Raw genomic sequence first — 19,159 nt, 5'->3', positions numbered from 1 at the left:
CTTGAATCACTGCATATTCTAATACTTGGGGGAACATCTCTGTCTACTTCCTAGTCCTAGAGGGAAAGTATATTCAACTCTTAATTCAAGAATATGAAATTCATATTTCAAGGCCCTTGTCATTTCTCACTTACTCCAGAATTTTTCTCAGGAACCCATATTGATCTCTCCTCTTCAAATGTGAGAGAATTTAACGTTCATTCAATCTTGAACTATTTTTTTGTTAAGATTTTATTTATTTATTTGACAGAGACAGGTCACTAGTAGGCAGAGAGGCAGGCAGAGAGAGAGAGAAAGAGGGAAGCAGGCTTCCTGCTGAGCAGAGAGCCCAATGCGGGACTCGATCCCAGGACCCTGAGATCATGACCTGAGCCAAAGGCAGCAGCTTAACCCACTGAGCCACCCAGGTGCCCCAATCTTGAACTATTTTCTGATGCTGATTTTGTCCCTCCGGCTAGAAATGAAAGTCCTCAGAGGCAGAAGCTCTGCCTCCTAATTGTGAAGCCTCACTGTGTTCCTTAAAATCTGGGAAAATAGTAGATACCCAAAAAACACATATTACTAGATTGATCTTATTTTATAATGACACATACATATATGATAGCAAATCATGTGGTAGAAGACACACTGGTACTCTTTCTGAAACCATTATTACTTGCTGAAGACACCTACTTCTAGACTCAAAGTTGGAACACAGATGAAATGGGGGTAATGTTTTGGAAATTGTATCTTTTTCTATTTCCTTGTTCATGATCTCCTCTCTAATCAGGCCCAGGTTAGTGGTGGTGTGGGTTGGGGTGGGAAGAGATTGGATTGTTCTGGATGGAATGCTAGAGAAAACTGGCTTAATGGTAAAAACTTACTTTACTCAATTGCTTTGGCATATCAAGAATCAAACCCTAATGTGTCAGATCACAGATTTCCTATGTGGTACAAAGAAGAGAGCCCTGTGGCCATGGTAGCTGGTCCATAATCCTTGTTGCTTTCCTGTCAGAGGAGTCTACAGTTCAGAAGTGAAAAGCCTATAGTCCATCCCTTTCAGCCTATGATTGTTTGCAGGCGAAGACAAAGAGAAGTCATTCGATTTAGGTCCCAACTCTTTATTATATTCACTTCCAGCACCCCAAGCAGATGGCAGTGACCTTCAGAAATACCTGAGTAGCATACAACCCCAAACAAACAAGGGAGAGGAACAGCCACATGCATCTGTGTTCAGAGGTAATATTAAAAATATTTAATAACCAGAATCATCTAGATCAATCGGAGTCTAGAAATGAAGTTGAGCTGTGTCCTAGAATTATCCTACAAGCTTTACCATCTTTAATGAGGTAAGGGCATCCCAGTAAAGAGCTGTTGTAATGGGGGATACTCCAATGACTTGAAACAGTGGGTATTAATCAACAAGCATGAATATATTGCAATATTTTAATAACGGCTATAGACATACTAATGAATGCTGGCTGAATATTAGCTGTAGCTATGCCCAATGTGGCCTCTGGGAGAGATGGCACAACAGAGTGGGTGGCCGTGAACTTGAGGCAGTGCTATTGGCTTCCATGGTCTCTGTTGTGCAGGGTTCCAGAAGATCCTCCAGATCTCAATGAAGGAATGGAAAAATGCCTGGCACAGGCCTGTGGTTGACATGAGGAGCCTCAGGATGGCTTTCAGGACAAGAGGCTGGAGTTGTGACATGGAGCGGATGCACTCTTCTGAAAAGCCCAGAGCTGTGGGACCAAGGGTCACCAGTCCTGGTAGCAGAAGAGGCCAGTTATGCCAAGGCAGGGACCAAAGAAGAACAAGAAGATGGGTCTTACATCTGTCACCTTGAGTTCTCAAAAGCCACATTTGTCCCTTATTCTCCCAGACTCCTTGAGAAAGAGAGGGGTGGGAAATGAGAAGAGGAAGTAGATGGTGGCCGAATCTTAAAGTCTGAGGTTCTAAAGCTATCAATTAAGGCTTACCATAACGTGGTTGAACTTTAATAGACAATGTTTATTTAAGTAAACTGAATTTAATAGATTAAGAGTTGCCTTTGTTTGTTTGTTTTAGTCAGTAGAGATTTGTGAAGAAGTCTAGATCAGTTTTAAGATACAGATAAACTATAATTGGGTGTGCATGTGTGTGGTTATTTCCAAAGCTTTAATGCGAATAAATTCATAACCCTACTATGCAGACAGTGGGGGAGGAACAAATTCGCTAAAACATTTTTTTTTTGCCTGTAAATTTAAAAAAACCTGAACTAAGCAGGTGAATGTATCAGCATTTTGACGTTGGCAGCTTTTAATTTCAATACCTCTGGTGTGGCTTTCTTTTTCCAGACAGAAAAAAAGACCCCAAATCTGCCAGACTAATAATTATCTCCCGACAATATGTAAGCTGAGAAACTGAAACTCAACACAGGAAGCTAGGTCTGTTCCTCCGCTGTAGATGTGAAAGCACTTTTATGTGAATTTTTTACTCCTCCAAGGACATAAAAGAGACAATTCTCTAGAAGAACATAATTGCACACAATACTCATCCAAACCAATCTGCAAGTAGATAATGAGAACTCAAATAATGAGTACAATAAAGCACCATAGGCAGATCTTCAAAGCAAATCACACAGACTTTAAGCTGAGCCTTATTTCACGGAGAATGGTACAACACGGTGGATTAGGAAATGCTTTGTCTCACTAATGCAGCTAGGCTAAGAGAAGTGCAGCTAGCACACCGCTAGCCCCTTAAAAGGAGGTGATGCAGCTTCTTCCCCAGGGGACAGAGGAGAAACTAGAGCTTAGGGCTTAAAGCTGCTCTTTAAAGCTGAAATCCTAGTCATCTCAGCCGGTCCTGGCTAGGAATCAGGGGCTGCACAAAACCATGGCTGCAGGAGGAGAAGGCTGGGAGAGTCTATCCACAAAAGAACTACAGGTTTTAGAAAGAGGGTAAAACCCTCATTTTTTAAACTGCCTTCACTCTGAAGAATTCATGCATCTGCTCCAGGTTTTTGCTAAGGCAAAAAGATGGATCCGTTTGTGCCTGGTTTCTGGGTGCTTCTTATAAGGCAATGATACTCAAAGTGGGTAGCACTGGCATTCCCTGGGGACTTGAGAGGGATGCAGTCTTTTGGGCATCACCCAGGCTGGCTGGAATCAGAATCTCTGGGGAGCGGACTCAGGAATTTGTTTTTAAGCCAAAAACTCCATTGGTTTTCATGCTCACTATAGTTCTTAAATTTGTTTTAAGAAGAGCAATGATCAGGGACAAAGGAGTGGAGAGAGGTACTAGAAGGGGCTAGACTGATGAAGGGGTCTCTAGTTTTGGACCCACTTCTTCAACTGCTAAACTGAGGAGGAGAGGGAGGGCATTCAGAGCACCTAAGCTGGATCAATATGGAGGCCTCAGCCAGTTCTCTGCCATTTGACAGAGTGGGACAGGATGGGAACTTGCCCAAGACTGTAAAACAATAGGAAGACGATAGAGAGGAGGACTCACACCCAGTCTCTTGACTTCTCAGTCTGTGCATCTTGCAGGGAAAGGAAGAGGCCTAGAGTCTGGGAATATCTCAGATGCTGTGGTAAAGGAATCAATTTACGCATGCTGTGTAATATGTTCACGTCTCTCTTCATTTATGAACAGCTTCTGGGAGATAAACTTCAGGTCTTCTTCTAACTGTAGAACTCTACGTATTCAAGACACAAAAACACTCAAATGCCTAACGGTGCCAAAAGACAAATTTAACAGGCCAGGTGGAGACTATGAAAACTAGGGGTATATGTCTTTGGTGAAGAGACACTGTCCTGGCTGTCAGGGCCCAGGAAAGGGGGTGTGGAACAGTCTCAAGGCCCTAGTTGCCTTCTATGGCCCCATAGCTATCCTTTACCTTGGTTTGCAATCCTGTGAAAGAAGAGGGCGCACACACATTACACTGTACATTGGTTTAGTCCCCTCTCCCTCTGAGCACGTCACAAGACAAGGAATCAGCGCAAGTCATTTATTGGGGAGATACATGAAACACTGGTAATGAAGTGGGCAGGGAAGGCAGCCAGGCCCCAGCAATGTGGGAACCAGAGCTTACTCCTGACGAGGAAGTCTGGGAGGCTGGGTAGAACATGTCTATCCAAGGGCAAGGCAGCTGGGGTGTTTATACCCCAGCTTCCATCAGGTGATCCTGGGCTGCCCCAAGGGAGGGTGAACGTTAATTCCCTGGAATTTCTAGCCTGTTCTGGACTGGGAGACCAGACCACAGAGGCTGGAGAAAGTCTCCAGGAAAAGAGATGCCAGGGGTGGCACTGGGAGGGGGAGTGAGTGAGCACTGGAGGAGGAAGTCTGATGAAGATGAGGCAGCAGCAGCATCGGCTTAAACGCCAGTCACCCTAAGCACACCACCGCCAGGACCGCCATGTGTGAAGGCAGGCACAGCGTTGTCAGATACTTTGATTTTTTTTTTTTTTTAAAGGAAGATGGGAATCTGAAATTTTCTGTGACATCTCCTGATTCTTAAATTGTGGCAATAAATTTTTAGTCAAAAAAGGGGGGGGGACTATAAAAATCACTGTGTATGTCCCTTTTCAAAATAGGCACTGGGCTTAATAGGTCAGGGGTTTGAATTCCATTCTAGCTGGTGAATTTGATAAAAGTTAAATCACTCCCTGTCAAGTGGCTCCTAAGTATCATATCTCAAATGTAAGCCTCAGGCCAAAAAACAATTGTAAATGAATTTATTCTACCCTTAAGTTCCAGGGTGGGGGGATCAAGCTTTTTGAGCTTCTGTGTTGGAACCGGTTTACTTCTGATGGTTTTACACAAATTATTTCATGTAATTCTTGCAACCACCTGTGATATGCTATTTATTTTCTCTTTCAAACTCCAAATACCATATCCCCCCACTTAACACAAATTAGTGACTCATTAGCTATCATTTATATCATAGACAAACAGTCAACAATTTACTCTGATCACAATTTCCCTTCTAGTCCTTTTTAGAGGCCACAAAGGATGTATCCTTTTTTTTTTTTTTCTTTTTAAAGTAGGGTCCACCCCCAGCATGGAGCCCAGTGTTGGGCTCAAACTAACTCATGACCCTGAGATCGAGAGTCAGATGCTTAACTGCCTAAGCTACCCAGGCACCCCCAGAAATTTATCCTTTGAAAAAAACTTAAGCAATTCACTGTCTCTTTTAGTTTTTTTTATTTTAAAATAACTGTAGATTCATAAGAAGCTGCAAAGCAATGAGTAACCAGTCCTTCCTAATGTTGGCATCTTGTAAAACTATAGTACAATATCAACACCAAGAAACTGATGTTGGTACATCCCATAGACATTGTTCAGGTTTAATCATTTGTACATGAACTCATTTATATATGTAGGATGTGTACCTACATCCCTTTGCAATGTGACTCTGCATCTTCTCTCATCAAGAGGTGGAATCCATTTTCCCATCCCTTGCATCTAGGCTTGGCTGTGTGACTCACTGTGGCCAAAAGGGACATTAGCAAACAAGATATAAGGATAGGGTTCAAAAGCGTGCCATGGAGCTTGCCTCTCTTGCTGGTCTGAGTAATCTTGCCATAGGCACCATGGGAATAAGCCTGGGAGAATCTGCTGGGAGATGGGGGACCCATGACAAAGCTCTGGGCAAATGAATGAGACCATCAACAGCAGGCTGACCACAAATGCAAAAGTGAGCTTGGCTGATGGCCATGGAGTAGAGACAAGCTGTTCCAGCAGAGGTCAGTACAAACGCTGACTCACAGAACTGTGAGCAAATACGTGATTGTCCTTTTAAGCCATTGAGTGTAGAGTGGTTTGTTACGTAGCAAGAACTGACTAATGCATCCTCCCATACCCTCTTTCTAAAAAAAAAAAAAAAAAAAAAAAAAAAAAAAAATCAGCCTGAGTAATGCAAAAAGCAGGACTTAAACTACCCATTAAAAATAATCCCAAGTTTGCAAGTACAAGTACAGGGAAATATGGGGAGAATGGGAAATGCATTAAGGGTGATCTTTATTTTGTCCTTTATACTTTTCTGAATTTCCTGAATTTTCCACAGTAGAATTGACAATCTCTTTAAAACAGAAAAAAAGCTGAAGTGTTGGGAAGAATTTCTTTTAGCTGCCCTCTGATTGTCCCTGGGCAATTCTGCTGTGATGTGAACATTTCCCAGATGGCTGAGATTGCTGGGTTGTAAAAGACAGGTGTACTAATGGGATAACTGGCTCCCTGCATGCCAGTGCCATTACCTGTGGTGGGAGTTTCTAGGAGATTAAAAGGGTCTAGATGATAAAAATCTATGCTTCAAAACTCTACCGTCTAACTAAGACTGCTTTGAAATGCCAACTCATTCTTTCCTTGGCTACTGTAGTCTATATTCTTTGTAACCTGGTGTGGCTGATGAGTTTCTGCAGACTCCCTTGAGCTGGCTGTGGGGATGGGAAATGCAGCAGTCTGGGCCTCGGGATAAACTGGGTTGATGGATATCTTTCATTTGCCTTTCCAGATCTATTCTCCTCCCCTCTGAGCCCTGGGACGCCAACCTGTGTTGACCGCACTGATGGCTTCTGATTGGGTTCGACCAATGGGAAGTACAAATAGGAGACTGGAAGGAAAGAACGGAGGTAGTTCAGATATTGATCCTCCCAGCTCCCATCATGCAGCTCCACTGTGGCCTGTCTTCCACTGAAGATCAGAGTTCCTGCCAGGCATCCCTCTTCATATAATAATCTCTGTTTTCAGATTCCAGTAGCCCGTTCCTGGCCTCCCCTCCTCAGGCATGAGGCAGTAAGAGTGGCACACTATTCTAGAATGTCACGTGAATTGTCATGTACTCCTCCTTCTGACTTGTCTACATGTGCCCACACCTTTATTAAACTCTCCTCAAGCTGTCCACTGGAGTTTGCCTTCTCTTTCCTGCAGGAACTCTGAGAGATACTGCAGACATGCACAACTCCACAGACAGGGTAGACAAAACCCCAGAAAAGTCATCTCTTTTTCTCCAACAAAAATAAGAACATAGAAGAAAACGGAAAGAAATTTCCATAGTTTCTATCCCTTCCTACACTCATTGTTAAAGTGAGAAGTCATCCATCAAATTCAGATCACAGATAATCCTGACTAATAGGATGACACAGAGGATGGTAATTTCCTTTTTGGTAAGCTTTCTGGGAAGGGCAGTGGGTGACTGTGACCAGGGAGACTTAGAATTATGAGAAAGGGTTCTTAGGAGGATAATGCCCATGACAGACAAAGTGGCAAACTAAACTATAGAGAGGCCAAATAGGAAATCTTACCCGGCCATCACTTGTCAGGAGGATGGAGTCACTCTTTATGTCCCTGTGAATCACTCCTTGATTGTGAAGGTAGGAGAGAGCTCTTAGAACTGATAGACAGACGGTAGCTATCTGTTCTTCATTCATTCTGGAAAGGAAATAACATTTAAGGAGCAAAGACAGGTTTGAGAACATCTTTGAAATGATCAAGAGAGGTAGCTCCCTTGGGGTCTAGTGAACCAGTCTATGCTCTCCGACCCATGTCTGGAAAATCTACAGGCAAGCACAAAGAAGTCTTGGGATCTGACTCCTAGAACCTAAGGTTTGGCAATGAGGATGACAGAGGCCAAATATAAGCCAAAGGAAATGGTTTATTTGCTGGCTTTTGGGTCATTAATACAAATGTACTTCCTTAGACTCTCATGGGTAATTTCTTAGGTATTGATAAACCTCCAGGGTTCTACAGAGAGACTGCACTGCATAGAGCCAAGGTTCCAAGTATGCCTGATAGGTGACCTTGAGCAAGGCTTTTTAACTTCCTCAGGTCTATTTTTTCCTCATCTTGGAAATGAGGACACCTACAGTTAAAAGTTGGACTTGGACAACATGGTCTTTGGATCTCTAAGATCCCCTGCCTTCAGGAGCTGAAGATTCCTGTTGCCCTAGGTCCATTAAGAAGGAAACTGGACTTAGTTACTAATAACTAAGCATGACTGGATGATTCTTGAAGAAATTGACCTTATGAATGAGAAAGGCAAGCACAGTGTTGGATATGTGCTCCCACATTTCATGGCTGCACCCTTCTAAAGAAGGGTTCTGGCTTCAGAAGAGACTTAGGTCAAGTGACCTGCCCAAGTTAACCCAGCTAAGAAAGTGACCAGATTATGAATGCAACCCCACCTCTTTTTGAGTTCAGACCCATGCTTTTCCAATGTCCCCACTGTATCACACTGCCATTGCAACTCATATGAATGGATTTTCAGCCATGAAGAACCTATGTGGGAAGAATTACTTGGACATCAGTACCATCAAAACAACCCCCAGAGGCCTAACTCATCTGGGTATAAAACTTCCCTCGCACAGAAACAGTGTGAGGTTCAAGCCAGATAGCAAATGTGAAAGAGCTCCTTAAACAGTCATGCCAACAGAGGAGACTGTCAGGAGAGACAGAGGGTGTAACTGACAAGAGTCCAAATTCAAGGATAGCCTTGGAAAATCACCCCGGGGAACTCATAATTCAGCAGGACAAGGAAATGGATGGCCCTGAATATGTGTCAGTCTTATTGATGCCAGCAAACCATGTCTGAGTAAAATTAAGAGTCCAAAGTAAAATCCAAGGAGGTGGCCAATTAGGAGAAGGTCAAAGGTGAAAAGAGAATGGGTACCCTTTCTCTTTGAAGACGCTTCTTCCAGCAATGCCTCATTCTCCTACTAAGGCAGGCAAGAAGAAAATGTTCTTGTCTGAGAGACTTCTGTGCTCTTGGTTTTGTGTGAATGGGTTGGTCATTGTGCTGGATTGTGAAAACAATGGCTAACAACTCCCACATCTGCCCACCACAGAGCCCTCGGAGACTTAGAGCATCATCAGCAGGGATAAGCTCAAATATACTTTAAAAATAATTCAGGAGCAGGAATCACCTTTTTTAATAAAATTCATTTTTCTAGGATTTCATGGGATTCCAGTTATTGGAAGCAGGCATTAAAATAGTTTACAGGTCAGCGACAACAAAAGTTAATGGAATCTGAGCCCCTATCAGTGACTGGAAAAATCACCTTTAATTGGCATATGTGACAAATAGTACTGATTCTGAATTCAGTGGCTTTGAAATGTATAAGACCCACTGTAGAAAGACTGTGCTTTCCTACTTCTGCAGAGAGGAAGCCTAAATTGGGATTAAAGTTGCCTCAGTTCTGGAATCAAATCCAAACTCAAATCCTGGCTCTGTTTCTTAGAGGTTACAGGAGTTAATGTTTGAAGTGTTCGGCACTTTCCTTTGCCTTCTAGGACCCTCTGTTCCTGGAAACCAGTAGGATGTCATTTAACAAGATGCTAGGTAGGGCTAAAACATTGGTATCCATAGGAAATGCCCGAGTACCTGGTTACCTTGTGTATGGTCAGTCGGGTAGAGCCTGAGATTCTGCATTGCTAACAAGCTTCTAGGTGATGCTGATACTGCTATTCTCCAGACCACACTTTGAGTAGCAAGGGGTTATTTTATTAATCAATCAATCATTCAGTAAAGCCTTTATTGAATATCTACTATAGGAAAATCTCTCCAAACAACTCAAGAATTAAATTCTAAACTTAAGATTCAAAGGATTTCAAGTTCTAAATATTCAAGAGTTCCTTGACATACAACTTCTCTCCATTCCCTGGAGCTCTCTGCCTTCAACAGGAAATTATTGACAAAACTGGATGGAGAGGATTAGAGAACACAATGGATTCCAGAGAGGCTAGCTCTTAAGTGGATCCCAATGACACACAATAAAAACTGAAAAAAACTGTGACAAAAGAGAGAGCTCTGGAGAGACATGTGTAGTTACCTGAAGTTTTTGGGGCAGGAAAAAAAAATCCTCTCCTCTGGATATATTTTTATTAATTGTTTTAGATGCAAGTCACATTTGTCTTAAGCTTAGGTTTCTTCAGTATATTTGTTCCTTTAAGTTAAGATGCTCTTATATATTTTGGGGAGGGTTGGGTCACATGGGTTTACCAACAGGGATCTGCCATCTGAAATGTTAGTGATAAACCTTCAGTGTCTTCCCTTATGTTCTTTTGTTTTTAGGTGGTCTACTGAGACTGAGAGCTGTAGAAGGTCATGATTGAAACACCACCTGATTTTAGGGAGAAACAGCATATTCTATCTCTCACAGTGTCCCTCAATACCTTCTTGCTACCTTGCTTCCCCCCTATTTTTCACCTAGATTCACTTACAGTTTAGGCACCATTTCGGTGATATCAGCTAACATCCAGTGCCTTTCCTTCCTGACAATCATCTCTTATCCGTTTGGAGCGTTATTTACTACCAAGAGCAAATTTATAAAGTTTCCCAAATGTAACATTTGTTTGTTTGTTTGTTTTTTAATATGTCTGTTCCTTAGAACCTTGCTTCTCCAATGTGGTCCGTGAACATGGAGGATTGGCGTCATCTGGGAGCTTGTTAGAGTAGAATCTCATGCCCCCTTCTATTGAATCAGGATCTGCATTTTACTAAGACCCACAAGTAATTTGTATGCATATTAAAATCTGAAGAACACTGTCTTAGCACATATTTTGTCTGCCTTCAATGCCCATTTCCTCCCACTTGTCTTCTTAGCAAACTCCTACACAACTCTCAAAACTCATCTTGGTTAACCCCTTATATTGGAAATCTTTATTTTCCCTGTTAGAGATACTTGGGTATTCTTTGCTGCTTCAATATATCTTTCTACTACTGCACAGATATTATAATATATTTATTTCTAACCTGTGACATCCTTGAGGGAATATATTTGAGACTTTAATTGTTTGTATCTTTTGTGTCCCCAGCACTCAGGAAAGAGCCTGGCACATAAAAGGTGATCAAGACACACTTAATTCAATGACCACAACTGACACATCAGGGAAGCAAGTAGTAGAGGTAATAATGATAATTAACCATTGTTACTTGCAAGACTATTTAAAAACAGAATCGAAGAATTTCAATTATGTAGGTTTCTTATTATAACATAAAACTTTGACTCATCTTCCATCTGCCTCTTCCTCACTCAGGTACCCTTGGTGGTATTACTACAGAGCAATAGCATAGCAACTCAGAATAAAATTCAGTTTTAGCAAAATACCTAAGAATGGGAAATTCTATTGTTTGACACCAAAAGTCCTTTGTCATCAATTTGCTGACTTAAAATCATTAGGTGTTAAAGAACTTCTGGAGGACAAGGAGAATGTTAACTGAATGAATGAACTAAACATACATGATATTAAAATAGGCATTTAGGGAATTTAAAGAAAAAGGGTCGTCATACTCCCTGACTTCAAAGGGCTTCCAATTTATAAAGAGTTTGTAAAAATAGTCATTGAGGGCTTACCCTGGATAAGAAATAATAATCATTTGGAATTATTTGTCTGGAGAATGAAGAGACATACCTGGTATGAGTGACAATGTCTGTCAAGGCACCACCTTCTAGAAATTCCATGACCACCCAGAGCTCATCGCCGACAAGGTAGCTGTTGTACATGTCAACCACGTTGTCATGGTGGTAATCCCGCATTATCACAACCTGGGCAAATGGAAAGATGCTTTTTGACTTGTGATGGTGAGATTTGGCTTTCTGTTCTCTTGTGGCCACAACTGTGCTGTGAGTATAACTGATTAAGAAATACTGATGGGGGGATTTATTCAGGAGTCTACAATAGACAAAAAGACAGGATTGAGGGTAGCTAGCAACAATGAAAGGAATCCAATTAGTCAATTCAGAGAAAATGATAGAGCAACCAGATGCTAGGTTTGGGGATAATGAGAGTGAAAACAGGGAGAACTCTGGCAAGGTTTGTACTTACAAGAGGGAGTTTTGTTGACTGTTTGCGTTGAGGGGGAGGGTATAAACAGATATCCCTAAGGGTCTCCTTTAGAATGCACTGTTCATACTCCACCATTGTTTAACCTGGCAAAAGTCACCAACTCTAAATGGCAAATGAAGAGTAGGTCTCACAAGTGAATGAAATGAACAGTAGGAGTGGGGCCACATGAGGCTAACTTAACATCTTGGGAGGAGGTCTGGGTTGAGTGTGAGAGAGGTTTGGGTTGAATACAAAGGATAGGTCTTGAAGGTAAAAGCAAACATGATTCAGGTATATACAAGGTTAACTTGAACTTACCAGAGAGAGCTTTCAAGAATTGTTGCCCCGTGGCTGCTTCTGGTGACATTTTCAGATTTAACATTAATTAATAAATTACAAAATTATCTACATTATGTTGTCCTGGCTGTTCTGGCACTGTGATTGGGAAATAAGTTCCAGAAATCAGTGTTGTGGAAGTGACAAGCTGAAGCCCACTCACCTGGGGCTGTCTTTGCGATGTGGAACATAGCGAGAAAATGAACACCCCTGGGGGTTGAAGCCATATGTGGCTTCATGTGAGCCTCCATAGAAGAAGAATCCAAAGTCATTCTTGATTGCATTTTTATAATGTCTGTTAGGAGATGTGTGTGGTCCATCCTTTGCTAGAGACTGACATATTATCTAACATTGGAATCCTGACTTGCCATCTTATTCAAGACCTAGATTTTCCATCCACGGAAGCTCATCTCTCTTCCCTAAATGCTCATAAAATCAATAGAGGAATATTACTCCAAAATATTTTATGTCCCTAGACATAGGTATTCATGTTTTTCCTCCTATGTGCATTTTAGAACTTTCAAGTAATAAATGTAAAAGGCAACTAAACTGGAAAAATATGTTCAACAAACACATAGAAAAGGGTTAATTCCTTAATATATCAAGACCTCTCACTTATCAATAAGACAAATGTTACCACCCTAATTGGAAAGTGTGCAAAGGACATATAGTTTAATAAAACAAAAATGGCCTAAAAACATATACAAGTAATTTTACCCTCACTAGTAATAATAGTGTTAATTAGAGCAGGAAGATTTACTCATGTCTACCAGATTAACAGAGATAATTTGACAAGTATCCAGTGCTAGGGAGAATGAGACAGGACCGTCAGTGAGGGTCCTCATTGTTAAAAACTTTCTGGAAGTCGGTATTATATATTACTTTCTCTAAAGAGAAAAAAATACAGAAAGGAAATCCTGAAATATTAATGTGGGCTATTTCTTGGTTGTGAGATTATGGGACATTTTCTGTATTTTCGCTATTTTCCACAGGAAGAATTCATTAGTGCATGTATCTTAAAGTTCTAAAATAGTGGTTATCCACTGGTAAACTAACCTCTGTTTACTGAGATTAAAAAAAAAAATGGCTACAAAGGGCAAACATGGTATCACAATCATGTATATACACCCTTGTGGATAGTGTAACATGAGTCTTTGGAATCTGCTAGAATTCAAATCCCAACTATGCCATTGACCTGCTGTGTGACCCTGGGCTAGTCACTTCACCTGAGTCCAGATTTCATCATGGCCATGGTGGTAGCATCTTTCTGTCTCACAGGTTGTGTGAATCAAGCCAAGGTCAGTGCTTAGCATGGTGACTGATCCACATGAAGCTCTTTAGAGAACCATAACCCGCAGAGACAAAGACCAGAGGGAAGGATTATGGGAATGTGATCTTTGTATTTATATTTTCGGTGCTTTCTGAGGTCCTAAACCCTACAGGTAATATTTTTGAAATGGGAAGTAAACGTTACACAGGAGAGAAAGAGTGATCCGAACACACCATCTACCTCATTAAAAAGTAGTTCCCGCCTCTGTTGCTTCCGGAGGTCCATCTTCTTCACGGCGACTTGTTTCCCTGTATGTTTCTCGGTTGCGATGCACACGATGCCGGTGGACCCTTCTCCGATCTTGATAAAGTTGTCCAAATATTCCCTGGGGTCTCCTGGGCTGACCACCAGCTGTAGAGCAGCCCGAAACTGTTCGTGGGACACCCTGGAGGGCTGCTGGTCTGAAGAGGAGCCCCAGCTGGGTGGGGGATAGGTGCTGGATGAGATACTCAGGGAGCTCAGGTAAGAAGCCGTGGAGATGTACTGGGAACTGGTCTGCAGGGAGGGGTGGTGGTACAGGGTGGCCTTGTGGTACCCAGATGGGTACTGGTGGCTGCTTGAGGAATAGCCTGCTTTGCTTTGACTTTGAGGTAGTTTGGCGGGGCCCCTGGGGTAGGTGTCAGACCCTGACAGTGGAGGGCTGAGGACCATCTGTGCTCGATCGTAATCCACCTGGGAAGACAGACACAGATGGAGAGGATTCACATGCTAGGTCTGAATGCCGCAGTGAGCCAAGCCACAGCTGGCCTGACTGAAGAGCACCGTACATGAGATGGTTGTGGGTGATGCTTGCCTTGTGAGTTCCGAGCTTGCTCTTGCTCTTGCTTCTTGCCCTTTACCTACCCTACAACCACCCCATCCAGCCGCTCTTTTCTCCTTTCCCTACTAAAAATCCAGAAGCATGGATGCCTGGGTAGCTCAGTTGGTTAAGTGATTAAGCATCGGCCTTCAGCTCAGGTCATGATCCCGAGGTCCTAGAACCGAGTCCTGCATCGGGCTCCCTGCTCAGCAGGGAGCTGGCTTCTCCCCCTACTGCTCCCTCTGCTAGTACTCTGTCAAAAAAAAAAAAAAAAAAACTTAAAAAAAAATAAGAAAAATCCCCAGAAGCAGACGATGAGGCCTGAATTTAAATGCAGGTAGTAGAAGGTGATTCTAGGAGTTATGAAGTGAAGACAAAGAAGGGGAAAACCAATGAAGGGTGAGTCATTGAGTGTGATGGCTAATTTTTATGTGTTACCTTGGCTAGGCTATGGCATCTGGTTATTTGGTCAAAAACTAGTGTAGATATTACAGTGAAGTTATTTATTTACTTTTTAAAGATGTGCTTAACATTTAAATCAGTAGATTTTGAGCAAAGCAGATTGTCCTCCATAATGTGGGTAGGCTGCATCCCATCAGTTGAAGGCTTTAAGTGGAAGGATTTATGTCATCCCCAGAGGAGAGACTCTGTGTACACATACACATCCCCTTACGTTATCTCTCTGGTGAACCCTAATACACACAGCACATCACCAGTCAAGCAAGTGGAACCTAATTCCACCAGGTAAGCGGGTAAGCGTCCACTCTGGGAGACTATGTTAAGCATGTACCTTGGAGCTGTCCCATCTGAAGGGCCAAGAGCTGGGGTATTTATGAACTGCCTCCCTTCAAAACATTGTTTAATACCAGAGGAGAAGGGAGTTGAGGGAAATTGGAAGGGGAGGTGATCCATGAGAGACTATGGACTCTGAAAAACGATCTGAGAATTTTGAAGGGGTGGGGGGTGGGAGGTTGGGGGCACCAGGTGGTGGGTATTGTAGAGGGCACGGATTGCATGGAGCACTGTGTGTGGTGCAAAAATAATGAATACTGTTATGCTGAAAAAAATAAAAAAATTAAAAAAAAAAAACAAAAAAACAAAACAAAACATTGTTTAATACCTACTTCCATGAATATTAATTTCCTGGCATTTCTGACTTCCCATGTCCTGGGATGAGCAGGCTCCAGTGGGTAGTGACAGCTCTTAGACCAGAATTTCTCAATCTTGGTACCATTAATTCTGGGGTCCAGATAATTCTCTGATGTGGGTGACAGCCCTGTGTGTCCAGGACGTTCAGCATCTTCCCTGGACTCTACCCACTAGATGCCAGTAGCAGCCACTTCTGCCAGTTAGGACCAAAAACATTGCTTGAGATGTTACCAAATGTCCCCAAAATATGGGCAAAATTGCTCTTGGCAGAGAACTACCACCTTAGACAAAGAAAAGCAGTGTTGGCAGACAGAAACAATAGGTGGATGAAGGGAAAAGGTTGGGGCACCAACTGTACCCACTGCTCCTAAAAAAGGACCTTCTCCACTCAGGTGAAGCATAGGGAAAGTTTTAGTTAAAATGTGCCTTATCCAAGGTGTTATTTGGTGTTTAGACCCTATTTTCTTTTTTAGGATTAAAAGATCCCATCTGTCATTAAAGGATGTTAGTCTTCAGTGAGAAATCTCGGGGGTAGAATGCTTTCCCCATGCCTTTGAACTCATATACTAGAGGGGAGTATGGGCCATACACATCACCTAGCAGGTATAGGTAAAAGGGAAAATATGACTCCCTGTGCTAAGCAGCTTTTCAGTACGGACCATAGGGTAAACACACGCAATGTTCTCATCAAATAAGTGGAAATATAATTGAGACTAGCCAAAATTTGCAGGAGCATGTGTGTGAAAACCAATTTGGTCATTCCTTGAAAGGATTCCGGCAGAGAACATTCTACTCTAGTTATGAAGACTGGGTTGAGGGAACTCAGTGGAGAATAGGGAGGGCAGGCAAAGCAGGGATGGAGGAGTCAGTGAGGGTTTTATAGGACACTAGGTGTACATTCCAGCAATCACTCCCTGGGAGGGATCAAGAAGGACCTCTGACTAGCTCTGGAACAACTAGGGTCACATATGGTAAATATACCACATCATAACACATTCACCTCTTTGCCCAGGACCGAAGGCACTAATCAATCACTGCACTCTTGTGTGATATCCTGATGACAACACAGTGCTGGGTACACAGAAGGTGCTCAAAAAGATTTTTGACTGGACTTCAGGCTCCTTATTAACACAGCACCCTAGGAAGTCTCTACCGCTCTACTGGGATGTACATGAAATGACATGGACATGTCTCCATGCCCCATCCATGCCAAGGATCTAGATCTACTCTAATATGGTAGCTACTGGCCACATGTAGCTACTTTTATGAAATAAATAAAAAAATAAAACTAAAATAAAAATTTGGGTCCTCAGTCATATTAATCACATTTTAAGTATCTAATAGGCATCACATTGACAGCATGGATACACAACACTTCCACCACTGCAGAAAGTTCTATCTTTCCAAATAAGTGCATTGTTCCCATGTAGTACATTCATTAGTTCATTTAGTCCACAAATTAATCCTTGAGCTACTATTATGTGCTAGGCATCATTTCAGGTTCCAAGGGAAGGTCCAGCAATAATAAAAATGGATGGTATTTGTGCCCTCATGAGGTTTATATTCTAGAGAAGGAGACAGATAATAACCAAGAAAACCAGTAAGTGTATAGTATGCAGTCCAGTAGTAATAGAGATATGAAGGGAAATAGAGGAAAGGATTTAAGATGAATGAGTAGAAATCTGGCTGACACGAGGGAACAGGAGAGGGGTCATCTGGGCAGAGGGCACACACAGGATTCTAGGCAAATACAGGCTTCACAAACAGCACAGGGAATCTTCTGGTATGAACGATGGCCAGAAAAGAAGCCAGAGGGATGATCATGTAGGTCATAGCAAGGGCACTGGTAGTCACTCTGATTAATGTGGGAACCACTACAGTTTGCTGAGGAGAGAGGAGAGATATGAGCTTGATGTTGATCTCTGGGTGCTAGAGGGGAAGAGACCTTTGGGGCAAAGGTGGAAATAGGGATGCCAGTTAGCTTGTTGTGGTCAATGTGAGTTGAGATTAGAGAGGGTGCTCTAGTTGGGATAAGAAATGCTGGGGCCTATGGTAGGATCTGAAGATAGAGCTGGCATGATTTTTGGTGGATTGGCTTAAAATGTGAAAGGAAAGAATCAAAGATGACTCCCAGGATTTTGGCCTGAGCAACAGGCCATTTAATGGTCTGAGGAGTAGCAGGGCAGGGGTAGGCTCATGAAGTGTGGCAATCAGCCTCCATCCAAGATGGGGTCTGAGGATCCTTGTGTCATCTCCTCCTACACCATATCAGGCTCCTCTGTGAGATCAAAAGAATACAGTGGAAGTGATAGCCAGTGACTTCTGGGACCAAGAAAGATATCGTGGCTCCATTGCCTTCTGTCTTGGATTGCTTGCTCTGACTCTCTCCTGCTATCACGTCATGAGGACACTCAAGAATCCTATAGAGAGGCTGAAGGGCAAAACCTCCTGCCAAGAGTCAGAAACTGAGGCCTTCCTCCAACAGCCACGGGAACCATCCTAGAAGTGATCGTCTGGCCCCAGTCAAGCGTTCAGAGGAGTAGCCCCAGCAGACATCTTGACTGCCACCTCTTGAGAGTCTCAAGGCCAGAATCATGCAGCTAGTTTAGTCACAGAAAACTGACCCAAAGAAACTATGTGAATGTTTATTATTGTTTTAAGTCATTAAGTTTTGTGATAATTTGTTTCAGAGCAAGAGGTAACTACTGCATGGTAAAGCCAAGAATTCTGGCATGGCCATGTTCAGATTGGGAGAACTATCAAGCATCCATGCAGAGATGTTGCTGAGGGGACTTAGACATGCTTTGAGTCTAGGAAAGAGCTGAAACTAATGCCATGCACCTGGGAGTCATTGGTGAGAATCATACCATTAGTTGGTATTAAAAGCCAAGATGTTGCATGTGTGAGAGAAGGTCCAAGAATTCCAACATTCAGAGACCAGAAAAAGCAGAAGGATGTTGCATAAAGGAGCAGAGAACTGGCCAGTGATACAGGAAAGAAACGAAGGGGCTAGGGGGTCCTGAAACCAAGGGAGGAATACATTTCAAGAAGGAAGGAGTAATGAGCAATTTGGATGCCAGAGAGAAGTGAAGTAGGATGGGGTATATCGGTCATTGGACCTGGCAATATGGCGGCTGGCTAGAAGAAGGCAGGTGTCTCAAGCTCCTTCTCCAACACACAGCATGAACAAATGTCTATTCCATGATCTGGCAGCAAGAGCTGTACACAGTGGGCTCCTTAACATTGTTGCCATGGCACCGTTCTCACTTTTGTCCCATTCACTGGCTCCCAAGTGACAGTGTAGCCCTTCCCAGTCTGCAGAACACCATCATCAACTCAGCTGAGCTCACCAGTTAGACAGCCTTGCACCAACCAGCAGAAACCAGCAGGAACCAGGCTACTGCAAAGCCAGCACCCTGTCCTGATTGTTCAACAGAGAACACATGCTTTTGAGGGACATACATAGGGTTCAGCTCTGACTCTGACAGCTTTGTCAAATCACTGAGCCACTCTGAGCCTCAGTTTCCTTATCTGTAAGAGGAAATCATAAATACCTCCCTCATAGGGCTTTAAGGAGGCTAAACTGTGGCAACCCAGAGTGACCTGGTGTCTAAGAAAAGAGGCTCTTGGTTCAAAAACCTTGCTGGCCGTTTACCAGTTGCATGACATTAGTCAAGTTATTTCAACTCCTGTGCTTCAGTTTTCTCACCTGTAAAATGGGAGTCATCACAATAATAATGACTTCTTTAGTCACGTTGAGC

At 42.7% G+C, this 19,159-nt stretch overlaps 1 protein-coding gene across 3 annotated transcripts in view; it reads right to left on the bottom strand.

Moving 5' to 3' along the window:
• Positions 1 to 19,159, bottom strand: part of PAK5 (p21 (RAC1) activated kinase 5) — a 295,759-nt gene that overhangs the window by 8,552 nt on the left and 268,048 nt on the right. For all 3 annotated transcript variants that reach the window (XM_047746869.1, XM_047746867.1, XM_047746868.1), the window contains 3 exons: positions 13,631 to 14,122; positions 11,371 to 11,504; positions 7,266 to 7,392 (listed from right to left, as the gene is read on the bottom strand). In XM_047746869.1, coding sequence (XP_047602825.1) covers positions 7,266 to 7,392; positions 11,371 to 11,504; positions 13,631 to 14,122 — 753 coding nt within the window. The remainder of the gene's footprint in view (positions 1 to 7,265; positions 7,393 to 11,370; positions 11,505 to 13,630; positions 14,123 to 19,159) is intronic.

This window comes from Lutra lutra, chromosome 9 (genome assembly GCF_902655055.1).
Source record: "Lutra lutra chromosome 9, mLutLut1.2, whole genome shotgun sequence".
Lineage (NCBI taxonomy): Eukaryota > Metazoa > Chordata > Mammalia > Carnivora > Mustelidae > Lutra > Lutra lutra.
The sequence above is the reverse complement of the archived record's forward strand: the minus strand, read 5'-3'. Positions and strand labels throughout refer to the sequence as shown.